At 41.9% G+C, this 19,302-nt stretch overlaps 1 protein-coding gene across 6 annotated transcripts in view; it reads left to right on the top strand.

The window, feature by feature from the left end:
* The window catches only part of CSMD3 (CUB and Sushi multiple domains 3), a 969,186-nt gene that overhangs the window by 816,242 nt on the left and 133,642 nt on the right, over positions 1-19,302 (top strand). For all 6 annotated transcript variants that reach the window (XM_083186712.1, XM_083186713.1, XM_083186711.1 and 3 more), the window contains 2 exons: positions 9,172-9,252; positions 14,850-14,963. In XM_083186712.1, the coding sequence (XP_083042838.1) occupies positions 9,172-9,252; positions 14,850-14,963 (195 nt within the window). The remainder of the gene's footprint in view (positions 1-9,171; positions 9,253-14,849; positions 14,964-19,302) is intronic.

Below are 19,302 nucleotides of genomic sequence, written 5' to 3'. Positions count from 1 at the left end.
TATCAAAAAATTAGTTGATAGGAAGCAATAAATTCAAGCTTTTTGGCTATAGTGGAATTGAACCCAATTAATTCCGGTTTGAAAAACTGTGATCTTAGGGCAATAGGCAATGCCAAATATGGGTTTTGTAGAACTTCTGTTAGACTTAGGGTATTATAACACCGTTGATTGAGATAATTAGTTCTGAATCGATGGTGGGTTTTTTGAGTATAGAAAAGTGGTCCCCTTAAGGTCTAGTCGGGGATAAACTCCAAATTTCAATGTGCGATCTCCTTGATATAAATTAAGTAATCTTTAATGCAGACAAACTTCTTAGGGCAATGGGCAATGCCCAATTATAATAATTGTAGAACTTCTTAATAGAAAAGTTCGGATTTTTATATACCTTAAAGTGAAATAACTAGCTTTATATCGATGGTAGATTTTTTTTATAAAAGATATTTAGTAGTCCCCTTAATGTAATCGGAGATATACTCCAATATTCAATATGCGATCTCCTTGTAGAACACAGGAGTATGGATGTGGTCTATGAAGAGATAAAGACCTTTCCGGCTCCTATAGGTGTGTGCTCTCCTGTGTCCAAACACCTGGTGTTTGGACACAGGAGAGCACACACCTATAGGAGCCGGAAAGGTCTTTATCTCTTCATAGACCACATCCATACTCCTGTGTTTTACAAGGAGATTGCATATTGAATATTGGAGTATATCTCCGATTACATTAAGGGGACTACTAAATATCTTTTATAAAAAAATCTACCATCGATATAAAGCTAGTTATTTCACTTTAAGGTATATAAAAATCCGAACTTTTCTATTAAGAAGTTCTACAATTAATATAATTGGGCATTGCCCATTGCCCTAAGAAGTTTGTCTGCATTAAAGATTACTTAATTTATATCAAGGAGATCGCACATTGAAATTTGGAGTTTATCCCCGACTAGACCTTAAGGGGACCACTTTTCTATACTCAAAAAACCCACCATCGATTCAGAACTAATTATCTCAATCAACGGTGTTATAATACCCTAAGTCTAACAGAAGTTCTACAAAACCCATATTTGGCATTGCCTATTGCCCTAAGATCACAGTTTTTCAAACCGGAATTAATTGGGTTCAATTCCACTATAGCCAAAAAGCTTGAATTTTTTGCTTCCTATCAACTAATTTTTTGATACTAGAGGACTTATTAAGTAAACTATTTTGAGTCTATAACCGGACCATTCACCACCTCAATTGTACAAAAATATTGATTAAGAGACCTAAGAAGATCTACAATACTATTTTGCACCCCTGATGAAGTCTCATAAAGAGACGAAACGCGTTGGGTAACCATTGACTACTACTGTGATCCATAAACTAAAGAACACACCTGTACTAGAAAAAAACCTTCCATATGACATTATGAGGTTTCTGTTTTAAATGTTTTAAATAAATGTTTTCTACTTTAAAAATTGTTTATGGTCCATCTGATATTGTAAAGGAAAGACAGGAAATATCCTGACTAAATATATAGGGCGCTACATAACACTTCTGGTTTGGATATATATATATATATATATATATATATATATATATATATATATATATATATATATATATATATATATATACAAACACAGGGGGCCCAGCACTCACTACAACAAACTAACTCACCTTAACATTCAAATAATCAATAAATAAATACAGGTCGAGTATCCCGTATCCGAATATCCGTTATCCGAATTATTCCGAAATACGGACATTCCAGAAAGTGAAAAAAAATTTTTTTTTTGCTAAAAACTCACTGGGGACATATGTAACAGCATCACTGGGGACATGATATGTAACTGGCACTATATATGTGCAAGACAATGATTGCTTGGCATTCAAATTCAGTGCTGAGACAGTACACACATTTTGTTTCACGTTTTGAAACCTTGTTTTTTGAACAATTAAAATATGTTTGTGTGTATTTTATGTGGTAATAAAATATATTTGTGTGTATATTATGTGTTTATACAGCATAAATGCAAGATACTTCAAAATACATCATTGAAATATTAAAATATTCCGAAATACGGAATAATCCGTTATCCAAAATTCTCCTGGTCCCGAGCATTTTGGATACGGGATACTCAACCTGTAATGGGGTTTTAGTTCATGAATTGATCAATGCATTTAAGCTTGCAGCCCATCGCCAAGGGACCCCATTTCACTGCAAGTCCTACACTAACTGGTTTTCTTGGGAACCTGGCACCTGCTTACACATCATAGCTAAAATGAATGCTGTTTGCACCCCATTCCTAGGAATGGCGAGTGTGTTGGTACTTCTGTATCTATATATTTGGGTTGATTTTTAATTAACCTCTGTTACTGTGATCATTGCTTTCTTATGCACCCTTGATAAGCTCATTTACCTGAAACCTGTGACAGCTGCCCCTTTAATACTAATTCAGGTGCTGTGTTTGGGATTGTCTCACCTTATAAAAGCCATGTTACTGTACTTGGCAGTTGAGCATTAACCCAGAGAAAAAAACACATGTTCATTTTAGCTATGATGTGTAAGCAGGTGCCAGGTTCCCAAGAAAACCAGTTAGTGTAGGACTTGCAGTTAAATGGGGTCCCTTGGCGATGGGCTGCAAGCTTAAATGCATTGATCAATTCATGAACTAAAACCCCATTATTTATTTATTGATTATTTGAATGTTAAGGTGAGTTAGTTTGTTGTAGTGAGTGCTGGGCCCCCTGTGTTTGTATTTACTAGAGTGTGTGGTCACAGGCCACCGCACCCCACCCTGGGATGTGGGTGCTGTTTGCACCCCATTCCTAGGAATGGCGAGTGTGTTGGTACTTCTGTATCTATATATTTATATATATATATATATATATATATATATATATATATATATATATATATGTATATATATATATATATATATATATATATATATATATATATATATATATTATAAACCACATATCCTCCAAATAATTGTATTGTCATATGACTAAATCAACCCTAGGTTGTGTACGTGTCTGCCTTTGGTGTGGGTAATCATCTTGTAAATTGTAATCGTTATAAAGTTTCCTAATTGTGCAGAATATGCTGTTAGTGCTATGTGAATAACGTATAGTAATAATTACACATTTGTATCTTGTCATCCGCTATATATCTAGTAAACTTAAAAGTAAGTTACATTAATTGTGGGCAAGGGCAGCTTTCACAGTGTCGCATCTGTTTGATTTAAGCCAACTCTTGGCTCCCAGGCTCAGAATGGTGCCAGACCATTAGTGTCCTCAGGGGACCAGCTGGAAGTTTTCCATGCCCTGGGAAGTTGGAATTTGTTGCTATATTTGAAATGAATCAATAAAGTAAGAGAAGATGCAATGTAAGAAACTCTAGTAGACATAAAAATTAGAAATGTGTGTTACGGTTCTCAAGAAATCTGAATCCAATCTGAATTTTGTGGTTCGCAACCAAAACAAAACTTGTTCCAGATTTCCCTAGGCCTGGGGTAGCCAACCCTAGTCCTCTAGAGCTACCAACAGTGCATGTTTTGCAGGTCTCCTCACAGAATCACAAGTGAGCTAATTAGCTCGGTCTGTGGATCTTTTAAAATTTGTCAGTGATTAATGAGTGCAGCTGTGCAGCAGCTAGGTTGTCTGGAAAATGTGAACTGTTGGTAGCTCTCGAGGGCTAGGGTTGGCTACCACTGCCCTAGGCAATCCGATCTTAACTGAGTTCCGGTTTAGATCTTCCCGCAATTTGACATTTTGGGTTTAAATGTAAATTTTGGCCTTTGGGTTGAGAAATGTTATCAATTTATATAATTTTTTTTTTTTTTTTTTTTTTTTTAACTAGCCTAATAATTGAATCTGAACCAAAACACTTGAGGGTGGTTTTGTAGAACAAAAATACAAGGATAAAAATGGAACCAAAGCCAAAATACTGTATTGTATGTATTGCAAATGCAACTATTTAAAAAGAAAAAAAAACCTGAAAATTAAACTACCTTTTATTTATTTAATATTATTTATTTAATATCAATCAAATATTTCTAAAACATTTTTTTATTTAAACATTTTTTGTCTTGATCCCACATATAAAAAAAAAGGACTCGGGACTACATTTATTTGCCAGCCAATAACAAACAGCCTTTCAATTGATAGCAAATGAAAGGAACACTCAGGGTCTACAAAAAGAAAGAAGGGCTGCTGTACAGAGATCAATCTCTTAGTTAATTACTAGTATTAGCAATATTACTAGATACTGTACCACAATATTTTATCATAATTTTGACAATCCCTATGTGTAATCCAAGAGGAAGCACTCAGTAATTCTAGTTTGAATATTTTAACATATGTAGAAATAAAATATATAGTTTGGTTCTTAGGTGTGTTGTTTTTTTTTTTTTTACTTTTTTTTTATTTGAGCTACACCAATATATTTTTATAAAATGTTGAAAATTATTTTGGGAAAACTTTATTTGGTACTCTTTACCTAGAACGGCGCCCGTGATTAGAATCGCGGGCGTCGGGGGTAAAAAATCGCGGGCATCGCGGGTAAATCGCGGGTACATCAAAATCGTGTACCCGCGATCACCGCGATTTTCCCATAGGGAACAATGTTAAAAAGCCTGATTGACCGCGATTTTACTTTAAAATGCCTCAATGCCCGCGATTTTCACATAGGAATCAATGTTAAATGGGCTACAGAGCCCAAATAGGCAGAATTAACCCTTAAATGTCACCCCAATTTTTGTACGCCACCCCACGATCCACGCCAACCCGAAGCGTGGCGGTACGCGTCCTCCGACCTTTTCATGCCCTACTATCCACGTCGGCGTGGAGTTGAGAATAGAATAGTGTGGCGAGCGCAGCGAGCGGACGCGGATACCTTCACAGTTATACGCGTCCCCTCGCGGGCTTCACAGGTATCCGTGGCGAAAAGCGGACACCTGTGAAGCCCGCGAGGGGACGCGTTTACCTGTGAAGGTATCCGCGTGCGCTCGCCACGCTTCGGGCTCGGTGGCTCGCTACGCTCGCCACACTATTCTATTCTCAACTCCACGCCGACGTGGATAGTAGGGCATGAAAAGGTCGGAGGACGCGTACCGCCGCCCCTCGCGGGCTCGCTGCGCTCGCCACGCTTCGGGTTGGCGTGGATCGTGGGGTGGCGTACAAAAATTGGGGGGACATTTAAGGGTTAATTGTGCCTATTTGGGCTCTGTAGCCCATTTAACATTGATTCCTATGGGAAAATCGCGGGCATTGAGGCATTGAATGCAAAATCGCGGTCAATCAGGCTTTTTAACATTGTTCCCTATGGGAAAATCGCGGTGATCGCGGGCATCGCGTCGCGGCCGTTTATGTACTGCCCGCGATGCCGCGATCACCGCGATGGGCGCCGTTCTAGGTAAAGAGTACCCTTTATTTATTTTCTTAAATTTCTTTTCAGCATTTAGAAGCCCTCAACATTAGGCTGCCTAATAGCAGAGCTGGTAGAATATTTTGCCGGGGGTTGTTGGTCTATTTTTTACATTATTTATTTACCCTTAACCCTTTGAGTGGCAACAACTCTGTGATATAAATATCCACTAAAAATGCCAGTGTCGCTCACATCTGTTATATAAATTCAAATAAAAAATGTTGTGTAAAAAAAGATTGTATTTTCAATACATGGTAAACATTACAGGTCATTACAATGAATAAAAATGTTTGCTTGGCAATTTTCAAACCTTGAAGTCACAATTGCCACTGCAATTTCTTTGTTATTATTAAATCACATGGTTTTGAAGAAGGAACCTATCCTACTTAAACAAATTAAGTATTAAACTGGTCAAATACTGTATTGTATGAAAGTAAAAAGTCATAATTATTTTGAAGGTGTAAATGTTTTGATCAGTTTAGCAAAATATACTACAATTTGAAGCTTTCCTTCATAATGATTAAAGTGTACCTGTTCGTTGTATCTCCTTCCATTTGTTTTTTGTTATGATTTCTCATTTCTATTTAAATTATTTTCCAGCTGAACTTGGTGTTTCATACATTTTAATGAATGTGTATGCAACATTCAACAATCTCTCATTTCCCAAATGTAAATTTTCTGTCTGCACAAAACATATGTTCTATTTAAAAGGGTCACGGTGTCCAAAAATTATACAAATTGGCCTCTTTTCAAATGGAGAAAATGCTTTTGTGAAATTAATATGAACAGTGTCCAAGTTTCAGATTAGGTAGTCAAAGAATCCATAAACCAAAATATTCCAGAGTTAAACATGAAAATAATCAGTTTGGTGATTTAATAGTATAATTTAAAGTCTTATTAGCGATGCGGTGATTCTTATGTTGGCTCATGAGTATTGCTAAGTACACATATAAAATTTCCCTTTGTAACAAGTACAACACAAGGTTCATGGCTATTTGTACCTTTTATCTGATTTTTTTTCTTTTTTAATTGTGTGCAGCTTTGTTTCTGTCTAAATAGTAATCTCCTAATCTATTCCCCTTTCAACTTTTTATCATTTTATGCATTGACAAAAGGGCAGATAAATGAAATAGATCCTTCATATAAAAGAGTAAACAAGGAAAACCAATGGGAAATTAATGAATACAAGATAATGGGTTTTTATTTTTTAATGTTTTTGTAGCTTCAATGATCCGGTAACAATTATCAACTCAGTAGGAAAGACTTATGCTCTGGTGCATAAATGAGCCATTCTGTAGTATTGAATTCAATAGGAATAATTTGAAATTGTTATTTTATTTAAAGTGGGGCTTGCAATAGATCATTCATAACAGACTCTCTTATACTCCTTTCAAAATGCAATCTCAACCCAGGTTATTGCAAGGTTATTACGTCACCAACACAGGTTGAGGTGCAAAATGAAAGGGCCAATATGGGTTTAGCAACCCAGGCATTCTATACTGTTCACAACCAGGGTGGAACACTGCTCTGACCTGGATTGTGGTGCAGTGTGAACAGGAAACTCTGTTTGAGCAACTTGGGTCCCATTCACAGTATGTAGGATGCAGCACTGTCAGCTTTAAGCACTGCCTCCTCCCCCACCCCCCAATGATCCTCTGCTGCTCAGCCCCGCTCGTGTGTGATTTCATATGTGTGCTACCCAACCCAGCTTATTGCCAGGTCGGACTTGGAGCTTTCAGACTGCAAATGCCGGGTCGCTTCTGGGATGGACTCGTGGCCTAATCCTGTGTGCGACCTGGCATTTGCAGTCTGAAAGGAGTATTAGTGTAGACTCTACACCTGGTAAAGTATCAGTACAAAGAGTGGAGAGTTAGACCAGTGGGGAAGTAGAAACATCACACACTTCTTTCTGATCCTTTGTTTTAGCCACTACATGTGTACTCTATGGTTACTGAGAATCTGAGAGGGTATCACAATGACTCTTGAGAACAATGGAAACTAACTGTTTCAAGGTTGTTCTTCTGCTTGAGGTTACTATAACCCATTTGAGCAGATCTTCTTTTGATGTTATTTGTTACATTTAAACATCCACTAAAATGTTGAAGGTCAAAGACTGAATACAATTTCTTTTTAGCACTGATGACCTTCTAATAGAACAAAACTGGTGAAAGTATGGACTAGGGTGCTCAATATGGACATGTTTGTTACTATTTTTAAGTATTTAAAAGCTGAAACTACTGTGGCAGTCCGTTGGAGTGATAACACGGTACACAACTCATGTAATTGCTGTAGCAGAACATTTCTTGAAGTACAGCCAGGCTTGCAGCAAACGTAATGTCATAAATATATTTTTCCATTCTGTCACCAGCAAGAAGTTCACAAGATGTTTCAAAATAGGGAAGAAAAAAAAACAGTTTTCCCTTGAGGATGATTTGAAGGAAATTGTTGAGTTTAACCCTTTGAACCCAGATATGATTTACAATGATGGTTGTCCCACACTCAACTATCACTGTAAATCTTGACAGCTGTGGTTAATGACCACAGCTAAGACCTTCAATAGGATATCGGGAAACCAGCCCACACATGCAAGGACTCAAGGGTTGTAAAAGTCATTAAAACACAGAAGGCCATTTGGGTGCTGATTGATGGAAGGTTTGCTTCATTCTTTACAAGAAGAATCTATCATTGAGAAACCATGAGCTACCATGGGAAAAGAACAACGAGGAAATGCTCTATTTCTTTTTCATAGACTTATTGTTTTATGATAAAACTAGGAATGGGAAAATCCATATTTAGACCCATGTATAATTTATTAAAAAGCCACCGGTTTTGTCATTTTTAATCTTGAGCAAGACCATAGAAGAAAATTTCTTATAAATCCTTAAACTTAGGCGTGACATGGAGTCATACTGCCCAAGCAATATCTCTATTTATGAATTATTTGCCTTCTATCATACAGTCTAGAAAATTCATTCAAAATTATTTGTTAGATCACTATGCATTGTACTTATTTGAATTCTAGTGATGTCATCATTATGAACAGTATGCAGTCTTCCTCTATTTCATGTTACTTGCTAGTGGTGTTTTAACTGACAGATATTCAACTTTTTCTAACTTTTTTATTCAAATCCATGATTCGACTTCTTCAATATTGTAGATTTTTTTTATAAATAATATATTAATCAACTTGAAACCACACGGATTGGCGGAATAGTTGCCAATCAGCATGCTTTTTTCAGAAACAGGGCCAAATTCGTTAGGTTTTGGCCCGTTTCTTACAATCTCAATCAGACTTTAAAAAAGTTGGATTGAGCAATTGAGACAGGGAGGACGGCGTCAGGTGCGCAACAGCAACGGTGGTGCTACTGCTGCTGCTGCCCTCCCACCACCTCCTCCCATCACTCACCCGTTCCCTGCACTGGGCCAAGTGAGCAGCAGCAGCTTACCTCGTGCCCTTGTTTATTTTTAATAGTCTTAGAATTACCCGAGTCCCAGCCACACTAACCATGCCTTGAATTGACATTTGATATTGGCAAGTGATATGCAGATGACAGATCTGGAGGTTGTAAGCCTCCTTCATTTTCATTTTCCTTTCTGGACTGTTAATTAAGACCGAATAGTGTACTTGTGGTTCAGCTAATGGTATATCATTATCTCTTCATTGATGTACGGTATATTAGGAATAGTAGCAGAATCCCTATAATTGAATAAGATACGTGTAAATATAAGGTTATGTATGTGTTAATTTTTATGTTTTTACAGCATATCAATTGAGGATTTGTCAGTCTCCAGCTCCTGTTCCGAATGCGGAAATATTGGCAGAAGATGATGAATTTGAAATAGGTAATATTTCGTTTTTAGAAGAATTACTCAAAGGTTTAATAATACATTATTATTAACAGTTTCTTATATAGCGCACACATATTCCGCAGCGCTTTACCGAGAATACTTGAACATTCACAACAGTCCCTGCCCCAGTGGAGCTTACAATCTATATTCCCTACCACATGTACACGCACACACATTTAATCTTGGGTTATTTTTGTTGGAAACCAGTTAACCTACCAGTAAATTTTTGGATTGTGGGAGGAAGTTGGAGTACCCGGAGGAAACCCACGCAAGCACGGGGATAATATACAATCTCCACACAGTTAGGGACATGGTCGTAGTCGAACCATGACTTCAGCACTGTGAGGAATTAATGCTAACCATTACATTGTTCGTGCAGCAAGAGTCAAAGAGTTTCAATAGTTTCTAACTCACAGTTAGTGATATTAGTGGTCTTGACAGTGTTTTTCAGCACAAACTTCAGTTTACTGCTTCCACCAACACTCACACACCAACGCCGACTTTCCAGAAATGTGGAGGTGCCATCTTAGAAGTTCAAGACCTACAATATGCATTTAGTTTAAGAAGGATTCCTCTCTCAAAGTCATACATAATTTTATGATAGTTTGAGGCACCCCCCAGATCATGGAGCCCCTGGCAGCTGCCTAATGGTAGAGCCGGCCGGGCAGCCGGCCCTCGGACCAGATTATCAGACCACAAATTGGGTGTGACCTACTAAAGGCATGCAAGATATCAAGCAAAGGTAATTGTGAGTGTATCAGGGTGTGTTTTGGACAGATCAGTCATGTTTTGAGTGGACTGTGGTGAGACGTGCCCATATTAGGCTTTTTAAATTCAATTGATATATTTAAAATGTAATTAAATAAATGTATTGTAATTCATTTAATATTATGTGATAGGTTGAAGTATGAAAATTGTGTCTTTTCATTCAGAATATTTGAGGATTATTCCTTTTATTGCATGTTCTAAGTAACTTTACACAGACATTCTTGCTGTCTGCAAAATACATGATAAAGAATAAGTAAAATGTAACTTAATAATTAATTTAATGAAAAAGAATCCCTTTTCTAGACATGTTAAATTTACATTATATATGATATTAATGAATGTTCAGACTTTCCTTGGTGCAAAGTCATTGCTCCTGGAGTTGCCTCAAAAGTCTTCCACCCTGGGAGGACTGACCACTAGAGAGAGACCCAAAGTAGTGTCATCTAGGCAATACCACTACATTTACACATTTGAGCCCTTTCTACTATTGATGCTTGGACACGTTGCTGAAGAAATTGGCCGGATAATGTTGATGGTGTGTGGCTGGCAGGATGCACAACTCCTCTTCTAATCTTACTCCTACTCCATCACCCCTGCCATCAGTCTGTTTCTCTTATACGCATTTGATTTTATTATGTAGATTATCCTTAGCATTACTTTTTTTGGTACTCTTTACCTAGAACGGCGCCCACGATGTCCATCGCGGTCATCGGGGGTAAAAAATCGCGGGCATCACGGCCATCGCATGCACTAAAAAAACGGGTGCGACGCGATGCCCGCGATGCCCGCGATTTCCCATAGGGATCAATGTTAAAAGTGTGATTGGACGCGATTTTACTGTTCAATGCCTCAATGCCCGCGATTTTTACATAGGAAACAATGTTAAATGGGCCACAGAGCCCTAATAGTCCCCCTGAAGTCTGAAATGGCCCCCACAATTGTTAACGCCACCCCACGATCAACGTGAACCCGAAGCGTGGCGAGCGCAGCGAGCCCGCGATGGGCGGCGGTACGCGTCCTCCGACCTTTTCATACCCCCACTATCCACGTCGGCGTGGAGTTGAGAATAGAATAGTGTGGCGAGCGCAGCGAGCCACCGAGCCCGAAGCGTGGCGAGCGCAGCGAGCCCCGCGAGGGGACGCGGACACCTGTGAAGCCCGCTTCGGGCTCGGTGGCTCGCTGCGCTCGCCACACTATTCTATTCTCAACTCCACGCCGACGTGGATAGTGGGGGTATGAAAAGGTCGGAGGACGCGTACCACCGACCCTCGCGGGCTCGCTGCGCTCGCCACGCTTCGGGTTCACGTTGATCGTGGGGTGGCGTTAACAACTGTGGGGGCCATTTCACACTTCAGGGGTACTATTTGGGCTCTGTGGCCCATTTAACTTTGTTTTCTATGGAAAAATCGCGGGCATTGAGGCATTGAACAGTAAAATCGCGTCCAATCACACTTTTAACATTGTTCCCTATGGGAAATCGCGGGCATCGCGTCGCACCCGTTTTTTAGTGCATTTGATGGCCGCTATGCCCGCGATGGGCGCCTTGCTAGGTAAAGAGTACCCTTTTTTTATATTCCTCTTTACTACATTTGGAACATCCTAAACTTTACTTCTCATACCTGTGTTCATGTTTGGTTGTTCATATACATTACAAATGTTGTGATGATGTTATTTTTGGGAGTGTCGGGGAGTAATTCAGATGTGGTTGGAGTTTTTGCGTCCGTAGCAAAGTAGCAATTTTCAGAACTTTGCTTATGTGCAGGACTCAATCAGCACATGCACATTGAATGCGCGATGGCATCAGACTGTCAGCGACTGACAGTCTGATGCCATTTGGGGGTGGAAAGCAGGCTGCTACCACAGTTTGGATCGGTGATGCAGAAGGCAGCGTACAACTCTGCCCACATATGAATGACCCCCTCTGTGCTTTCAGCATGCGGTTATATGTTAATTAACATATGTATTTGAAGCCAGAACTGTCTGCGAGTTACATTGCTGCCACTTATTGGGTGGTCACACCAACTGTCATTACTTGTCAATGTGATGACATCATTTCTATCTGCAGTTAGTTTTATTATACTGTATAGAATATTATCACCTAGTAGCAGTGACAGTATTCACCGCTTACTATGTATATCTTTTAGATAACCAATTACTTTTTATAATAAAATATCACAACTACAAAAATACAATGGTACTTATATGTTAGTTGGGCGCCCACTAAGCTATTTGCTTAGTTTTCCGCATCCCTGCGCGGGGCTCGCTGCGCTCGCCACGCTTCGGGCTCGGTGGCTTGCTGCACTCGCCAACTATATAAAATCAACCCCATGCCGATATGCATAGTGGGGGTATGAGCGTACTAACTATAGTGGGCGCCCAACTAACATATAAATACAACAAATAGTATACTGTATAATGCTTCTAATTAAATTACTACTACTAATAATACTATTACTGCTACTTGATAAGTGTTCTGTCAGAATTCTGGCAGCCTTGGTTGTTGTCTGGTCCTCGATGTTGCTAGGCAACAGAGAAGCTATCAGTTGTGAGTATCATCTGTGGAAATCAAGCCCCAGTGTGTGCACAGCTCAGCTACTACAGCTGTTTTTGAGTAGCTGGTACTTGTTTCCTAGCACGGCGCCCACGATTTTCAATCGTATGGCATCTTATGCATTGTATCACATCGCATGCCATATAGCTGATGTGCTATTACGATTTTAAATTGTATAAGCACCCTAATGGGTGTTTCAATGTTAAATGGCCCCCCTATATGACTTTTTAATTGTATGAACACCCTAATGGGTCCTTACAATGTTATATATATATGATGTAGGTACCATAGGTGCAGGGGGTGAAGCTGTTATGAGGCCCAGAGCTGAGAGGGGCCACCTTCTCTGTCACAGTTACATGTGTTATATACAGGATGTAGCTACCATAGGTGCAGGGAATGCAGCTGCTATGGGGCCCAGAGCTGAGAGGGGCCACCTTCCCTGTCACAGTTACATGTGTTATTTACAGGATGTAGCTCCCATAGGTGCAGGGAGTGCAGCTGCTATGGGGCCCAGAGCTGAGAGGGGCCCATCTTCCTTGTCACAGTTACATGTGTTATATACAGGGTGTAGCCACCATAGGTGCAGGAAGTGCAGCTGCTATGGGGCCAGAGCTGAGAGGGGCCACCTTCCCTGTCACAGTTACATGTGTTATATACAGGGGTGTAGCTACCATAGGTGCAGGGAGTGCAGCTGCTATGGGGCCCAGAGCTGAGAGAGGCCACCTTTCCTGTCACAGTTACATGTGTTATATACAGGGGTGTAGCTACCATAGGTGCAGGGAGTGCAGCTGTTATGGGGCCCAGAGCTGAGAGGGGCCACCTTCCCTGTCACAGTTACATGTGTTATATACAGGGGTGTAGCTACCATAGGTGCAGGAGGTGCAGCTGCTATGGGGCCCAGAGCTGAGAGAGGCCACCTTTCCTGTCACAGTTACATGTGTTATATACAGGGGTGTAGCTACCATAGGTGCAGGAGGTGCAGCTGCTATGGGGCCCAGAGCTGAGAGGGGCCACCTTCCCTGTCACAGTTACTTGTGTTATATACAGGGGTGTAGCTACCATAGGTGCAGGGGGTGCAGTTGCTATGGGCCCAGAGCTGAGAGGGGCCACCTTCCCTGTCACAGTTACATGTGCTATATACAGGGGTGTAGCTACCATAGGTGCAGGGAGTGCAGCTGCTATGGGGCCAGAGCTGAGAGGGGCCACCTTCCCTGTCACAGTTACATGTGCTATATACAGGGGTGTAGCTACCATAGGTGCAGGGGGTGCAGCTGCTATGGGGCTGAGAGGGGCCACCTTCCCTGTCACAGTTACATGTGTTATATACACGGTGTAGCTACCATAGGTGCAGGGAGTGCAGCTGCTATGGGGACCAGAGCTGAGAGGAGCCACCATCCCTGTCACAGTTACATGTGTTATATACAGGGTGTAGCTACCATAGGTGCAGGGGGTCCAGCTGCTATGGGGCCCAGAGCTGAGAGGGGCCACCTTCCCTGTCACAGTTACATGTGTTATATACAGGGGTGTAGCTACCATAGGTGCAGGGGGTCCAGCTGCTATGGGGCCAAGAGCTGAGAGGGGCCACCTTCCCTGTCACAGTTACATGTGTTATATACATGGGTGTAGCTACCATAGGTGCAAGGGGTGCAGCTGCTATGGGGCCCAGAGCTGAGAGGGGCCACCTTCCCTGTCACAGTTACATGTGTTATATACAGGGGTGTAACTACCATAGGTGCAGGGGGTGCAGCTGCTATGGGGACAGAGCTGAGAGGGGCCACCATCCCTGTCACAGTTACATGTGTTATATACAGGGGTGTAGCTACCATAGGTGCAGGGAGTGAAGCTGCTGTGGGCCTAGAGCTGAGGGGGGCCACCTTCCCTGTCACAGTTACATGTGCTATATACATTTTTTGCCATTGGGTGGTACAAAGGTGCACTTACAAACCTTTGCTATGGGGCCTAGAAATATCTTGTTACACCACTGACTCCGCGCTTCTGTTCCGGGTTGTGCAAACCACCTAGTATCTGCCTTCAGTACATGTGTACCCTTATACTACTACTACTATTACTGCTGCTACTACTAATACTATCATAATAATAATAATAATAATAATAATAATAATAATAATAATAATAATAATAACAACAATAATAATAATAATAACAATGAAACTATATAGTAGTAGTATAATTTTACTATTTAAAACTTGTTGCGTAATTCTCACTACTAATTATCACTGCCTATCTCTTATATATTGTGTTTTTCTCTTAGGGGACATTATTCGCTATCAGTGCGTACCCGGTTTTACCCTAGTGGGCAATGAGATCCTGACCTGCAGACTGGGCGAGAGGCTTCAGATGGACGGATCGGTCCCTTCATGCCAAGGTCTTTACAGGTTTTCTTTATCCATTCCTGGATATTTAATAAATATGAATTATTTTCGGATGCATTGTGGCACAAATAAATCACAGTAGGAATCTATTTCAGATCGCTCTATTTTGCAAAATTGTTGGCGGCATCCTCTATTGGAAACCATAGCGCGCGGGATAGTAAAACAGATGTCTCTTATTGCCAGCATATGCTTCTGTTACATTATAATAAATGGCACCTTGAAACCTTAATAATTATTTTGACATCTACATGGAACATTTTACAATTAAGAGCACAGTTTTTACACTAATGAAATCATAATAAATCTGAGCAGAGTTCCAAACACAAACAAGGTATCTTAAGTTGCCACCGCAAAAACATCACATAGTAATTGTTATAGTACTCGCGGCAAAGGAAACCATTATATGGGTTAAGTCAACATCCATTCGTTTGCATTTTTGTACAGTGTGTTATGGGTGCAATATATGGTCATTATCGGCAATCTTACCCACTAAGGGGGGTATTCAATCCCTGCCGCTATTTCCGATGGGGGAAATAGCGGTGGGCGCCTATTCAATGCTGTCTTGTCCGACAGCATTAAGAGGCAGATCGACCGAACGCGCCTGATTTTGAAAGCTGTCCGGCCTGTGTTGTCAATTACGGACGTGAATTGTCGTGATCACGGACGAATCTCGACAATCCAAGGCCGTTTATGTGGACACACCCCCTTTTCGCCAATTGCAAAGTAGAACATTGAATCCAGCCTGGCGATATGCGGTCGAGCAAAACGAAAATGGGCCAGGGTCACGGCTGCCGGGACAGATCAACGGTCGTGACCTGGAATTAAATACTCCCTAAGAGTCGCTTGTACGGGCTCAAATGACGAGTTTCTGCATATACTTTTTTTATATTTTTGTATTATTTTGAGTCTAACTAAACCTGGACAGACCTTTTTTCAGTAAAATTGGGCATTTCAAGGCTGCTATCGGATGCAGTGTCAGAGCATTGAACCACTTGTTCAATTGTTATGGGCAAATCATGGGCAGGACAGGTTTAAGGGGTTAGGCCGCCCCTAGTCACAACATTTGTATCTGCCCCCCTTCCCCACTATTAGCTGTGTAGCATGATGACGTTGCACGCATTAGTCTGGACTGGGCCTGGCTCAGCTGTCCCCGCCCCTGCACACCCATTCTATACACAGCAGCCAATAGGCTGTGTGTATAGTATATATATTGGGCGGCAGTGGCTCAGCTCAGACTGAGCCAGTAAACCTCCGGGACATGGGACCATGATTCATGTGACTCTTTTATTATGTGCATGGCCGAGTGGGCAGCGGCGAGTGACAAGCCCCGCCGCCAACTGGAATCATGTCAGTGACTGACAGCTGCCACCCATAATAGGTGCCGCCTCTAGGCCCGTGCCCCATGGCCCTAGTGACTTATCAGGGCCTGGTCATGGGTGTGTCATGGGCATGTATTTAAAGCTCCACACAATTCTGAGTTTTGAGTACTGGGAAGGGAAGTCTGTACACTAGGGAGTACATGCAAATATAAAAATAATACCATAAAGGAATCACAACAGATACAGTTTCTGTAATAATTGCCAGCAGTCTTCACATTAACAACCACAATGCAGCCCTCCAGGTTTCGTTGGGGGCTGCTTCTATGGCAGATTTTCCAAGCAGCAAGTTGCCAATAGCTAATGCTACAACAGTTTTTTCCTATTTAATGAACGGGGATCTGCTGGCCCCGGGTGATACATGTGCCAGCCCTTACCCGAGCTTCATGGGCTTCCAGCATCTACTGTACAGCTGCTTTGCATGTGACTCAGAATAAGGCTGTTTTGCTCGGCATCAGCAGATGTCACTTGTGATCTGAGCAGTCTGCCTGTTGTGATAGAGAAGCACTTACCAGGGCCATTTCGAGGTGCATAGGAAGCCTGTGGCCATCGTTGTTGCTGCATAGAATACTACTGGAAATGTCCCCCCCAAAGTGGTCATCGCCTCAGAGTAGACAGTTGTAAAGGATGCTGGAGGCGGCAGCCAACATTTTGGGAGGGCCTTTTAACAGCGGCTCTGAGAAGGTGTAAGTATGGAAGTGACAAAGGGGGTAGGGGCTCCTGACAATGAGCACTGTGGACTGTGGCATAATAATAAGTAGTGGGCACTATTACTGTATGGGGCATAACTGTGGGGACATCGCCAGCCTCCACCAGCCCCTGCTATCCAATGGAAGGGGGCGTGAGCACGCAAGATGCTCGCACGCCCGGTTCCGACGGAGCTCTCCGCCGCCTTCTGCAGTCTCCCCATAACCCCCATAAACCTGCCCATCTCCCTGAAGCCGAGACAGGCAGAGATTCCGCTGGCTGATGCCCAGTCCAGGGGACGTGCGCGTTCCCGGCGGATGTAGCGCCTCTCCGTTATCACATGCCAGTGCAGTGAATCTGGCGGTTCCCAGCTCTGTATGAGAGGCGCTCCATCTGTTATATGGTATATGGGGCAATTCTGTGTGGGGCATAATCTGGGGTAAGGGACATTACTGTGTGGTGCATAGTATAGTGTAAAAGGCACTTATTTGTTGTTGTAAGGTAGTCTTTTCCTGCATGGCCATGCCCTTTGCAACAAGGCCACGCCTACTGAAGCAAGGCCATGGCCCTTAAAAATATGGATGTGGTATTTTTTTTATTTCTGCACTGTGATCCAAATTGTGTAGAATTGGCCCCAGCGCTCACCCCTTCGCATGGGAGAGTCGGGTGAATGTACTCGTTAAGTATAAACACTCCAGGGATTTGTGATCGGCTCAGTAGCACACGGCCTTTCATATGTATTAATGTCACATTGTGGCTTAAATTAGAGGATTAAGACTCATATGAGGACATTTCTAATCCAAAAAGTCAGAAATTCGTTTGCATTGCCAATACAGAATATTAATTTTGATTGCTCCTTTATTCTTCCTGTTTTCATTTAGATATTTATTTTACATTTATTATTTACTGCAAATATAAATTAAATTGAGTATATCATGACCTCTAAGGGGTTTATTTAAGTAAGGTGGGAGTTCTATTAAGGATGGGACGTAGAATTGGGCAACTGATCCGAATCTACAGATGGAGCAGCTCCTGGCCATCGGAGCTACTCCTGGCGATAGAATCGCCAACCGGTAGCTGCCAGAAGGGGGCGTGTGTGCACGAGTTTCTTGCACGCCCCATTCCGATGGAGCCCTCGGCCGCCCTCTGCAGCTCCCCCGATGTACCCGCCCACCTCGATCTCTGCCCATCTCTCTAAAATAGAGACAGGAAGGGGAAAGTGTTCCCCGCTGCCGTGTTGACGGGGATGTGCGTGCATGTGAGACGCCTCTCCGCCAATGGTCGCCAGCTAAGGAAATCTGGCGATTCCCAGCACTGGCTGAGACGTGCTCCATCTGTACTTCTTATTTATTTGTCTCCTTCCTGAAGATAATAGATAGGATCTGATTGGTTGCCATAGCAACATCCCATCTTCAATAGAACTCCCATCTTAGTAAATAAACCCTTAATACCCCTTTCTTATTGCGATCCTTGGTCCGACCCAGCACTGACCCGAGTCAGGTGCTTTCACACTTAGGGCCAGATGTATCAAACTTCAAAAAGTGATAAAATGGAGAGTGATAAACAACCAGCCAATCGGCTCATAACTGTCATTTTTCAATCCAGTCTGTAACATGGCAGTTGGGGGCTCTTTGGCTGGTTGTTTATCACACTCCATTTGATCACTATTTGAAGCTTGATACATCTGGACCTAAACCTGGGTCACCCATTATACAGAGGGGGATGCTGGTTTAACTTTTCTTATAACCCAGGTCGAAATTCTGGGTTGCTCAAGTCAGGTTTTAAGTTTTTGTGCTTTCACACCTCATCTGGACCCGGGTTAACACACGTCAACCCAGGTCGAGAATGCAGTGAGAAAGGGGTATTTTTATTTATTTATTTATTAACAGTTTCTTATATAGCGCAGCATATTCCATTGTGCTTTACAATAGGAGACAGTGATACAACAAACTGGGTATTTAGAGACGGTCAAAGGTATGAGGGCCCTGCTCGCAAGCTTACAATCTATAGGGAAATAGGCATTAATTCCATGAGAATGCAAAGGTTCCAGGTGTGCTGTATGATACGGTGACCCAGCAGTTTGGCCAGGGGTCAGGAGGATGGGAAAATGAAGAGAATAAGAGAGGATATAGTATGTGTGGACTGTACAGTGGGGGTGTGATTGGATAGGAGAGGATATGTGTGGTCTGTACAGTGGGGATGTGATTGGATAGGAGAGGATATGTGTGGACTGTACAGTGGGGGTGTGATTGGATAGGAGAGGATATGT

This window comes from Crinia signifera, chromosome 5 (assembly GCF_055691185.1).
Source record: "Crinia signifera chromosome 5, ASM5569118v1, whole genome shotgun sequence".
NCBI lineage: Eukaryota > Metazoa > Chordata > Amphibia > Anura > Myobatrachidae > Crinia > Crinia signifera.
This window is presented reverse-complemented; position numbering and strand designations above follow the sequence as displayed.